Genomic DNA, 13,655 nt, shown 5'->3' on the forward strand with positions numbered 1-13,655 from the left:
AGAAAATGCATTAATATTACTGACTATCAAGAAGCATTTGGATGTATTTATGGGCTGTGCTGGGAATCAGAAATCGATTCCTCATGTCATGAAATTGTCTTCATGTCCGGGGTATGTTATAATGGTTTGAAACCTCGGATTGACAAACCAGAAAAGCTTGTTATCGCCATATAAAAGCGATAAAACGCATTCAATAATCATAAGTAATCATAAAAGTCCACTGTACGATTCCGACTGTGTCATAAGTACAATGTATGTGTTTAAAATCACTATTAAACAGTAATGGTACAAAGTGTTCGCGAAAAGGTAAGCTTCTTATCATGGTTTCATGGTAACATTGTGGTTTAACACTGACGTTAATAGGTATATGAAGTTCCGTAAACTAAATCCCTCCCTTCGAATGCTGATGACTTATTAACACACTATCAGGGAAAGGTAAGTATGTTCAACCTAAATATTTGGTTAAATTTAAGCCCGGTATTTTCCCTATTGTTGTTAACATTTCAACAGCTTGATATAAATCTACATGCGTTTATCATTCAAATGAAGAAGATGAAAAATTCTCCGATGTCAAATTATATACAGTATATCATTTAGATTACAGATGAAGCAACAAATTACTTCATGCTATGTGTTTACATTTCACCAGTTTCTCATTCATCACAGTAAAATGTAGTAAATGTAGAAATGAAATTAAATCGAAACTAACAATCGATAACATCCAAAAATAGATGTAAAGATTGTATCCCCATATAGGGGTCCGCTTCTTGGTATATTCGGTCCACAATTCAACATAATGCAAGGTTATTCTGTGTATTAAATTGTTTTCTTAATTTCTGATGTAAAACCCAATAGCACATGTAACACCAGACAAAACTTCCACGTTATGTTGGTGCTATTGGAGATAAATTCTCACTGGGAGTATACGCCTCCTAAATGCACCATGCGCCCTTTGTGCATGCCCTTGAGTATAGTCAATATGATGACCTTGCTGAACATAGCGAGTGTTTTGTTGGGATATTTATTGACTTGTATGCATTCTCTACTTGTTGCGGAGTTGTGTCCCTTAGCATCACTCGCGTGTGGTAAATGTAAGAGCGAATCACCAGCCCGTCAATGCCTTGCTCGTAGTCATTGTCATCTTAACATCATAATATATGCATCCTTTATGAAGACAGTATCACACAAATATAACGTTTACCCGGACCCTACAGATTCGGAATCCATGCGGTCTGGGAGTAACTGTTGGACTGTCTCCTTACCCTTTTCAGTGATCCATTCATATAATTTCCCTTCTAGTTTGCCATTTACGCCCAATGGAAACTGCTCCGACAGTGAGTATTCACTGACGCTGACGCTTTATATTTACATACAAAATGCCCTCGTTAACCGAATTCCGACGGTACCATCGACTGAGTGAACGAGTATAGATTTAAGCCGCTCTTAGAAATATGCAAGCAATACCACATAATGTACCCATGTTGGGTATCGAACCCGGGCCTTCAGCGTGACGAGCGAACGCCTTAACCACTACCCGCCCTCGCCTCGATTTCACCAAGGATGGTGGCGTTCGGATGAAAGAGATTTCATTGTGTACAGGTTTCGTGTTCCTTTTCAGCCACAGGGAGTTGTGTTGCACTACTGATATGCACAGTTTTCCATGATGGCGACAATGATGCTTGAACTTTAACAGGTATGAATTTTAAAAGTGGGTCCTTCGCCGTGGTGCAATATCGAGGTTGAGTATTATTGGTATCACGTTGTATGTCCGTGTACCGTCTAACGTATTGCCAGAGAGAACTATCTGAGGTAATTTGCAGGAAACCCTAATGTTTAGGGAAACCAAATTTAATAAGCCAGTCCCACTCAATACGCGAATAAATATTACCCAGTTCATGTCTGTCTGTGTACTGTGTTCATTAATTATGGTTAATATATATAAATTATCTTTAAACAATACTCAGAAACATCTTCGGAGGAATATGCTTTACTTTTTTCATTTCAATTTGTGATCTAAAACCACAATGCCAAAATGAGTGAGCGAGTGAATATGGTTTAACACAGTATTTACCAATATTCCAGCAATATCACGACAGGGAACACCAGGGTGCTTCACACATTGTACTCATGTGGGGAATCGAATCTGAGGCCTTCGCTGTTAGGAGAGGACGCTTTAACCAGTTGGCATATTTACCACCTCCCATATTAATATTTCTGGAAATTTCCCTAAGCATAGTAGTAATTCCCCATTATTATTCACGTAAAGTACGCGTACAATTCAGTAACATGTTGCACACCCTTTATCGCAGATCTTCTTTCAAGACTTATACCCTAGGCAATGATGCTTCTACCAGTAGTGGTAGACATGCTAATCACAAGTTGTGTCTTTGGTGAGTGTTCTGCGATAGTCTCTGAAGAGGACAATTCCCTGAGTATGTAATAGAAACAATGCCATCGACATGTCCTTGTCCTGAAAACAAAAACTCTGTTTGTCCACCGTCAGAGAAAAGCAGACACAATCAGCTTCTAAAAATGGTTTTAATATAAAGCCAACCCAGGGTTCGACACACAACATTCGGGACGTTAACTAGAGATTATGAGATAAAATGTCTGAGACCGCCACCAAAGACAGACTCCCACCTGCTGACCAGGTGAGCTAACAAAAGGGATGTAAACAGTGAAACACAATAGGATATAAGTAACATAGGGCAATAGTGTGAACAGATACCCGCGCAAATGTCAATATTTGAACCAAACAAAATAAGAACTCGCGTGCAAATGAATTATTGCTTCAGAGTAATTTACAACCATTTTCAGTGCCATTTGACTACATTCATTCCAGCTTTTACATTTAACCCTGATTTTGAAATCTACTGGTCTGAGTGTTTTTGAAATTTCGCATTCGAAAGAAGTATTTAGTAACAAATAACAATACACGGGTAAAGGAGATAAGTCCCTGTCTATATGTTTGCTACAATAATTCGAACCCTTTCTAAATATTGCCTACTTGCACATTTGTTGATCCTTTCTAAATCCTGCAAAACGTGTATGTTGGTCGACCCTTTCTAAATCCTGCATAACTCGTATGTTGGCTGATCCCTTCTAAATAGTGCAGATCGATTTTATAATATCCTGTTTTACCCAGAGATTTACGTTTGTACAGAGAGATATGACATACCAGTCCACAACACTGCACCAAAACACGCCTGTATAAAATATATGTCAAACAGAACATAATTTAACAAGCGTTAATGTCTAATTATTTCTTGTCAAGTTCTTAACTCCAATAAATTCACCAAACGTATAATCCACAAGTAGAAACATCCTAAACATGCTTTCATTTGTTGGTGAACAGTAACCCGATAACGTTTACCCACCGTTTACTGGCGTAGACTATTGTGAATAGCATAACTATACGTATGTATCAAAACATCTTCAATGGTAATTCTACGCTAGCCCAATCACAATGTCAAACCGGCTGACATTGTCAGTGAATTGTACCATCTATCACATGAAATAAATATCATCTAGAAAGTAAACAACGTATTGAAAACAAAAACACTCGTGAGAATCCATTTTGAGAATTGAAACCATTTGCATTCATGATGATTATTCCTTGGGCCCCCTTGTGTGTACACAGAAATACGACGGGGGAAAACTAGGAGACGGGATTATATAATACCCATTTCGCTTCAAACAGTGACTCGTCATTCATGTTTATGAGAGCATGGAAAGGTCAAAGGTTGGATGAAGAACAAGTCGACATCCGTTGCATAAGACAACATACACACTTCACCCTCAAAGCCTTTTAGGCCTCTAAGATCATTTGCCTTACTGCACGATCGTTCATCCTTCGTTTATGACGTCATTGTGACGTCATACTTGTCACAGACTTGCACGTCCTTGAAAAGGTTTCCAACGTGATCAAGAAGTGTTGTGACTCTGTCTCACGTGACCAGACAATTGTCCCATGAAAACACGCTGTTGTCGGTCTTCTAGACACCAAAGGGTGGTGCCATCATACAAATACAAAGACGTCATTGTCTCCTTTCAATTTTTCCAGCCTTCCAAAATTTTATCTTGGTCTACATATTCGAGAATATGCGGCGCGTTGATAAGGATCCCCACTGTTCCACCGAACGTGACGAAGAGAAAAATGAGCAGCATCATCCGGTCCAGAACTCGTGCGACGTACTTCCAGTCATCTAGCACCTGTTGATATCAAACATACATGTCAGTTCAAACCTAGTAAGATTTCATGCAAATTATGAAAGACAGGATATATGATACAGAATATCTTCACAATACAAGATACCTTGATCATGCTCGGGGTTAGGCGAAATGGGGTTTACCTTGGCGTTCTGGATTATCGTATAACGTCATAAATTCAGGTGTGTTTATATGTGTGTGGATGCTTGTGTAACAAGTACCATACTTAACTGATATAGGGAAGAATGAAAAGCGACAGTTGGTATTTTTAAACAAAACAATTGTGTTAATCGCAATGTTATAAATGAGTGAAAGCTCTTCAAACGTATAACCCATCCTTACTGTTTCATAGTCTTCCTCTGTTTTCAAGTGTTTGTAGATGAATCTCACTGCTTCTGTTGCCTTGTAGAGGTCAGGCGTCATCCTGAAAGCTTCTTCCCCGTCGTCAATGCCATTACCGCGGTCTAGCGGAGGATTCAATTTGCAGTGAGGGTGGTGGATCTCCGTAAGTTCTAGGAGGTCTGAGGTCATATTCAGAGGCACCCGCCTTGTTTCTGGTGTGTTCTGATACGACGGTGGCGGAGTAATCTCTTTCTTCTTCCACCGCTCTTCATGATCCGGTCTTTCCATGAGTAAAATCTTTGGAATATAGTAAAGAAATAGCTTTCGTACCCATTCTGGCATCTGATGAGTACGAGGGCTCCGGTAATTTCTATTTATAATAACAACAGTCGACAAAATGGCTATAATATTCATAATGAACGTAAATAGTAAATATTTGGCTATCAAAGGTATCCTCAATGATGGAGGGAGGATCTTTGAAACTAGCAACAAAAACACGACCAACGCCAGCAAGATGGATATACACAGAGTGATTTTTTCTCCGGCATCTGCGGGCAATGCAAACACACAGACGCTGACAAAGCTGATGAGAACACACGGGATGATAAGATTTACTGTGTAGAACAAGGTCTTCCTCCTTAGTATGAATTTGAAAATAATCAATTTGCGTATTTCACGTCCATTTGTTTCATTCACAATTTCTCCAGGACAATCAATCAAATCCCATGTACCGCTCTTCAGATAATCTGTCAGATCCAGCTTTGTACGTCCATCCCTGAACCCAAACGACAGCTGGTTCCCCTGGAACGTCCAAGAACCGAATTTCATCTCACATTCCTGCTGATCGAAGGGAAAATACGCGACGTCGATGGTGCAAGAACTCTGGTAAATAGCAGGGGGGATCCAGTTGACTTCACCAGTGGCGTAGATGACACAATTGGACTTGTATGTTACTTCATAGTTACCGTCGGCGCTGAAGGAGTAAAACAATATACTTTTACATGTGTCAAGCTTTGTCTTCCAACTCTATAGAGGAAATTGCCTATCACTATTGTAGAAGGGTGTTTTTACAATTAACTCCGGATTCAGACCACAAAATGTGATAAACAGCTTACTTGATAAGAAACTACAATTGTTCTATCTATAAGTTATTGTTTATTTATTCTTTGTCATTGAGGCAGAGTGACAGTAGTTTAGGCATAAAGTGATATTTACTCGAATGAAAAATTATATCTTATCGAAATATCTATTTCATATCTTCTTGATTCTACTTGATACATAGTAACAACATTTGTTACCACTCCTGGCGGAAAGTACAACAGGATTTGTGGTAAGGTAAAGCTAACCAAAGTATATCCCATTGAAATGTGAATTACCCCTTTTTGTCGTGTCCTTATACTTACATATAGGAAAGCACCCCGGGTGGATACGAAAAACAGAAGACCTATTTCGTTTAGTTTATAGCACAGTTTATTTGGGTAAATATGTCCAGTATATCCAGGTTATGCATCAGAAAATGTCCACAACCATTGGTTTTAAAAACGATTTATCAGAACCCTAGCTACCCAAGCAAATGGTCAGGTTCACTGATTAGCCGTTTTCATAAACGAATAACACTATTTGTATCCATGCTATTTACATGGACATAAAGTCGATGATATATTTGACAATGTTTAATAACGTGTCTATACTATAATTATTGCGTAAAATACAGTGTTGATACCCTAATATCAGGCTTATTGTGGGGGTGATTTATAATGTTATACTCACTTATTAAACAGCACGATATCCGGCGTCCATACCGACTCTGGTCGGATCCTGATAGAGTCGATGTTCCCGTACTCTGCGGTGTTCCAGAACAGCTGCGTGTCGTTCCAGTACTTGAACAGATGAGTAGCACATATAAACTCGTGATAGTTAATATGACTGTAAATGCACGCACAGTAATTGTCACTATTTTGGAAAATACAGAGTCTGACCATTTTTTTAAAAAGAAACAAGGTTTTAATGACATTTTACCTGATGTGACTTGTGTCGGATGCTGATAAAACTGGTTTGTGTTTGTTTACGTGCATGCCATGTTGTATTAAAGGATATATATTAAAAATGCGTAAAATATGCATATATGTGAGGCGGGTGGGTTAGGGTGTGGTGTGGCTGCTTGTGCTTGTTTACACAAATGCAAGTATTATAGTGCTAGACCATTGATATACAATGAGACAGTGTAACACTGATACCACATTTGGACACAGTATACTGTTTTCCTGAGCAGATTCTTTTCTCATTATAATTCCCTTACGAGATACCATGTCGCAGTTTAACATGGATACCCTACTCAGACACACTGTACAGACTACGAGTCGGCCAATCCTTTGTTATCCCTATAATGCCAAAGTATATTTTTTACATCTTCGGACAGACGCTCTATCCACTCGACCACGGAGGCGGTCATGCATAGGTTTTGAAAACAAATCTGTGATGATTGACAGTTTATTTTCTGCGAGCGACATAATTATCACAAATACATATTCTTCAAACTAGATGAAATATTACCAAAACACGTCACAAATAATTTTGCAAAGACGAAAAATGGAGAATAAAAGGAAGAATAACGAAAGAGAAGAGATAATATACTTATCTAACGAAAATGATTGTGTTGAAAAAGAGGAATGCTAAATATATTTGAGAAATATATTCTCAGTTAGGTATAAATAGATAATGCTAGCATTCTAACCATACTTATTGTAATTAACTATTTTGGCGATCAAAGAAAACGTACCTTCTGAAATCTCGTTGACAAACAATATATCAGTTTGTCGTATTGAGATATAGCGTAAAGCTAAATGATGTCTAAAATACTATAACGGTACCTGGGAAGACAAATTGGCAACACTGTCTAGCAACACTGACCAAGAAGCGTACTGGTAAACACAGCACGTGTTTTAAAAACGTGGAAAACATTTCCGTGGGCATCTGGGTGAGAGTAGGCTGCTAGTCCGTGCAAAGTGACAGTACGTTACACACAAAGGATGTAACTCCCATACCATTTAAGAGATAACAATACCACCATTTACAGTACGTCCTCGATTTGAAGTTACTACACTTCATTTTGATTTGAATGCGTTCCGAAATGACCTCGTCGTTTTCATGTAGTTTTTCAACGTATATTGTCCAAAGAATCTGCATCTTAGGAACTTTTATTTGCTGATTATTAATAACCAAGGTCCATTTTTAACATCAATATGTTATTATGAAGTGATGTGAATCGGATATATTTTAAGTCGGTTGTTTGAAACATCCGATTGTCCAATCAGAATCGAGTATTTTACACTGTAGTGGTGGAAAATAAGTCTAATGACACATCTTGGAGATCCTTACCATTTGCAGCCACACATTTGTCTTCATCACCTGGTTCTTTTCATCCTGAAAGAAAAGATAATCAAATACATATACTAATTACATTGTCAGGTTATGTTAGGCCATAACAGTACCAATGTATCCTATGACTATTTCTTTTCAAGACTCTCACACAAAAGAGTATTGATAACATATCGGATGAGGTATTGACATATGCCATACTCAATTTAAGCGCTACTACCTCTTAAATGATTCGTGATTGTGTGTGTGTGTGTGTGTGTGTGTGTGTGTGTGTGTGTGTGTGTGTGTGTGTGTGTGTGTGTGTTGTCGTTGTTTTTTAAATTGTCACTTTTATTATGGATGTTAGGCATGTTCCCGTTATGTCAGGTTCATAATATAGGTTTGATATGTGGAGATTTCTCATCGACGGGCCTATGTTCGTCAAATAAATACATTTATTGCATTTATGAATTGAATTCAAAGTTATAATCAACATTTTATAAGTACACTTTATTTTCTGTCGCAAAAGTATGGCTCTTTTAAGATTTTCCATAATGAAATACAGTAAATGTTTAAATATTCTGTTCGCAATATGTTTTTAACAATAGAACAAAATGTGAACTGAATAACACACTATTACCAATATCAGATGAAAAATCTGAAAGGATCCGGCATAGAATTGATAATCAACAACCCATGCTTGTATCAAGAGGCAACTAACGAGATCGGGTGGTCAGGGTCGTTGAATCAGTTGATTAACGTCATCGTATCACAATTACAAAGATCGAAGCTCACGATGTCAATCACTGGGTTGTCTGGTCCAGACACGATTACCTACAGACCGCCGCCATATACATGCAACTGGACTATTGCAGGGTTGTTTGTTAAAGAAACAAACAATCTGTATTTTGCAGATGGTTGAAACAGCATACCGCGGGCAATATGACACTATGATTCTGTGGTTACACCCTTAAATCGGTGATTTCTTTACCAAGATGCACTTAAATTGAGTTCTTCCAGTGAAGCCTCGTCTGTGAATGTAGACAAGTTACTGTGGTGGCAGCACGCCCAACAATAACCAAATTAAATCCTTTCCTTCCTCGACCACTCGAGGGAACTTTAATTTGGAAGTTTCCCTCTTGTTACCCCGAAAATTGACATGCCCATAAGCCTGAAGCACATTAGAAGACTTAATTGTATGACACGTTCAATCCTAGAAAAGTTACTAGTGACTTCTGCATTTTCCTTCTGCTTTTTCTCGACAGCCTGCTGATAATTTGGATAGATTTTGTTGACAAGCAAATATTTACAAAGCTACAAGTTGAACATTTTTTTCTATCTAATGTAAACAAGAAAAAGCCAATAAAATGTTATAATCATGTTTTGTTGTTTGCTGTCAAATATTTAGACAGCAATGGCGAACACTTCATTTTATTTGCACTACGCAATCACATGTCATAACCCACTAAATTGACGTCATAATTACCTGGGGCAATGCGACGACTCTGGTATTACAATTTTTTTGGTACAAAAAGACGATGTCTCTTATGTTTGAAAAGACTATACATGGGCCTCTTAAAGATCAACGGGTAAGTGTCCCCGGGGCGAACACAATGTAAATGTTCAGTTTTCATCGTCAAAGCCGTATAAAGGAATCTATATTTGCTCCAATGAATAAAGGGCCTTACTTTGGGACACATCGTCCCGATTTGATGATGAAAAAGGCAGTGTTATGTCATAATTTCTTTTCCCTGTTTTCCCTGAGGGCATGGTTTTCGTAATAATTGTCATGAATACATGGACTGTGATGTTTACATTTATTCTCGTGTAATATATTGAAAGTGTATTAAAAATGAAAAGAAATAATATTTTCAAACACAAGAGTTGGAATGTCAACAGAACAGTGCTGCTATAATTAAAATATACTGAGAGGATTCATGCTTACAAATAACAGAAATAACCAAACCTAGAACCTGTAACAATTATTTTTGATAATGTTTTACACACGATTACGAATGTGGATTTCGTAATGGAGAAATAATGATCATCTGTTGATTCTGGAAGTAGAATAATCGAGCCCTGAATTCTTGTGATTTCCCAGCCTTATATCGTGTTATGGTTGATATATCATTTTCCTATAAGTTTGCATAATGACCTAAAGTTGCATCAGTGTTACTTGTTTAAATTTGGTTTAGAATCACCATTAAATACCTGGCTCAGAATCAGCTACAGCAAAAGGATCGGTAATGGTAAAAGGATAATGGTTTAAATGCCAAATGATGGCACTTCCCCAAGCATTATAAGTGGTTTAAGGATTAAGCCGTGGTAAACAATTGATGCCAATAAAATTCACGTAATGGCTGACTTGACAGATTCATAGACTAAGACGATGAAGTGAGTATGTGGAAAAGTTTATGACATACAGGATCCTTACTTAGGTAAACTACAAAGTGGTATAGACTGAGATGTTATTCCTGGTAAATGGCAGGAGTTCCTGTGGTGGACGTGTCCTCATTTGAAGGCCCTGAATCAATTCAATAAAATCTGCGATGGGGAGGAAGCCCTGTGACGTCAACACAGCGTCAATTAGGCATCTATGAAAATATAAAGCCGGTCGTCTTCGTCCTTTGAACCATCAATAAGATTCAGCGTCAGATTATGTGGCTCGGGACGCACAACGTATTACGGTAGCTCTGAGACAGGTCAATGAAGTCACAATTTGTTTTTCGTATCACTTGTAATCTTCAAAAGACGCTTTTTTAAGGCTTTTAAAGGGACGATCCAACAAAGTCCAGCCTTTTTAATGTCAACAAATATTCGCGTCAGTTTGATCAGCATAGTGACACCACAATGTGACGCCTTCAAGATGACATTTAATAACTTCTATTGCAAACACCCATCAAAGATGATATTACACGTATAAGAACGAGAGGACAATTTGTCTTATCCTATAAATATCCAAAATAAATGCCCAAAAGTAACAGAAGCTGGAAATGAAGTATTTATTTTCATCTAATACTCGTAACCGGAGACCTGTGATATAACCCCAATTATTTTAGGGTTATGTCGCTTTTAGCAATATTCCAGCAATATCGCGGCGTGTTCCTATATGGGAAATCGAACCCACGACTTCGGCGTGACGGGCGAACGCTTCAACCTACACGATACCGCACTGCCCCACAGGACAGAGACAATGAAATCAAACAGTCCTCACCAGAACAACACACTTGACTTAACCACGCACACTACAACACTAGAGAGTTCCACACACATTGAGATATTCATGTACATGTACAATGAAACACCTATATGTGTATAAAATGAATATCGAAATAAAAGAAGATGTTGCACTTACCAGGCTTATAATCTGGCTTAGCTGTAAACTGAAGTCTATATGGAGGGAATCGTTCACTTCATTTACTGGTCTGATGAGAGGATTGTACCCGTTCTTCGTGAAGAGGTCGTACACCAAGCGGTCTTGGTTCGCCGCTGAAACAGTAAATTGGTAAGGAATTAATAACAGAGAAATGGTCTACGTCACATGCAATATGCAACCATCATCATCATCATCATCATCATCATCATCATCATCATCATCATGTGTATAGAATAGCAAGTAAATGAAGTTTGTTAAAAGTTTCAAATAAAGGGGCAGAGACTGAGAATATAAAAGACGCCTCAGAATCTCATCATCTACATCGTTACCTACATCATCGTCTACATCACCATCTACATCATCTGCATTACCATCTACATCTCGGCCTACATAATCATCAACATTACCATCTACATCAACAACTACAACATCTACATCACAATCTAAATCACCATCTACATCATAACCTACATCATCGTCCACATCACCATCTACATAATCGTCTACATCACCATCTACATGACCGTCTACATCACCACCTACATCATCGTCTACATTACCATCTGCATCAACATCTACGTCACAATCTAAATCACCATCTACATCATACCCTACATAACCTCCTACACCATCATCAACATTACCATCTACATCACAACCTACAACATCATCATCTACATCAACATCTACGTCACCATCTACATCATCACCCACATCACCACCTACATTATCATCTACATGTATGTCAATGGAAAATATCCACAAAGCGTGAATTAGTTTGATTTAACGCAGGATTGCCTGGACCCACTGGTCGTGGGTTCAACTCCCAGATTCCACGTCATCATGATGTTTTATCTGTCAGTGTGGTCACACCGTATGGATTCCGGTTTAGAATTGGTCCCTAGCCACATATTGCTGTCGTAAGAAGCGACCATATGGATTCAATAGTCAGGCTCGGTGACTTGGTTGATGGCATGTCATCGAACCCTGATGGCGTTGATCGGTGTTCACAATACCTCTCATTGTCTGGTCCAGATGAAATTATTTACAGACTGCCGTCATAGAGCTGGAATATTGCTGAGTGCGGCATTAAACAACAAACAAACAGACACACCGGAATTGATCTTAGAAGTCAATAAATAACTGACGTACTTTTCAAAACTTAGTCACACAAGAACACCTTGTAAATATATAAGCTTCACCAATACACATATATCATGTCTAATCTCCTGATAAATGATAAAGCTTGTACTGCAAGTGAAGCCGACATACCAACCTAGACAGGAATGTGAGATGCAAAACCAAACGCGTACTAAATCGAAAGTTGGACTGTAATCCTCGTGGATCGAGAAGATCCAATAAAATACTGCCACTCACTGTAAAATGAAAGGAATATTCCTAATTTCATTTCGCACATGATCCCCTGGACCCGTCCCAAACAAAACATGGCGTGAAACACTGTGATCGCCCAAGTGTAAATGTAGTTCGGTCCACGGCCCACACGGAGTTAACTATCCGATAGTGGCACGGTGCTATCAACTCCCACGATGCCTATTTTACACGCTGGCACATTTGTTCAAGTCCGCATCGCTACTCGCACATACAGTCACAGTTACCATACAGGTAATAGTTGCATTACCCAAATAATATTGTTCTTGCAGTGGATTCTAATCAGATGGGAGAATCACTTCAGTATTGATTAAGATGGAGAGCACGTGTTGTTTTTCCTTTGCATGAAGAGACTGTTTCGGTCTGTTACAGCAGCTTCGTGTAGTGAGGTAGAGAGGGAAGATGACTCAAAAGTCTATTTACATAATACTCCGATACCTATTCTCCTATCGCAGTGTATGTTCGCTGATATGAAAACTTACATAATAGTCTAAAGAATATTTGCATAATTTACAAATTTGATGGAATCTCACCCCAAAACGATATCTACACTTACATGTTATATCATTTACTGAATATGAACAAAGAGTTAAACATTATATACAAACATACTTCCACCGTTCTCAAATGAAGCATGGTACGTGTATTCAATCATCGACAAATATTCTATGCCCTGTTCCATTAGGTTCAACACGCAAATATGAGACGTGTGGTGAAACAAGAATGAAAAGCGTCTACGTTTACTGAGTCAGTGTGGAATGGCATATCTGGATCGTGGAGACACGTGTTATGTTTTCCGTGTTGGCTGGTAAACTATGCTTATACGAATAGGGTTTGCAGTCATCTCCTGACAGGCTTCCCCCAGGCGCTATAGTTAATGAGTCTTTTGTTCTTTTTCTCAGATGAACATGGAACTCTGCCAGGTGGAAGCTTTGGCACACATTTATTGTCCTAATTTTGGACGGGCTATGACACACATGGC

General features: G+C 38.5%; 1 protein-coding gene across 2 annotated transcripts in view; it reads right to left on the reverse strand.

Annotated features, from left to right (window-relative positions):
• Nucleotides 1–2,266: 2,266 nt before the first annotated feature.
• The window catches only part of LOC139456411 (acetylcholine receptor subunit beta-like 1), a 62,241-nt gene continuing 50,852 nt past the window's right edge, over nt 2,267–13,655 (reverse strand). For both annotated transcript variants that reach the window (XM_071238234.1, XM_071238150.1), the window contains exons 2-6: nt 11,264–11,397; nt 7,930–7,974; nt 6,322–6,431; nt 4,552–5,524; nt 2,267–4,212 (exon numbers count right to left, since the gene is read on the reverse strand). In XM_071238234.1, coding sequence (XP_071094335.1) covers nt 4,051–4,212; nt 4,552–5,524; nt 6,322–6,431; nt 7,930–7,974; nt 11,264–11,397 — 1,424 coding nt within the window. In that variant the 3' untranslated portion in view covers nt 2,267–4,050. The remainder of the gene's footprint in view (nt 4,213–4,551; nt 5,525–6,321; nt 6,432–7,929; nt 7,975–11,263; nt 11,398–13,655) is intronic.

The sequence above is a fragment of the Haliotis cracherodii genome, unplaced genomic scaffold (assembly GCF_022045235.1).
Source record: "Haliotis cracherodii isolate W230 unplaced genomic scaffold, xgHalCrac1.p SCAF_1, whole genome shotgun sequence".
Lineage (NCBI taxonomy): Eukaryota > Metazoa > Mollusca > Gastropoda > Lepetellida > Haliotidae > Haliotis > Haliotis cracherodii.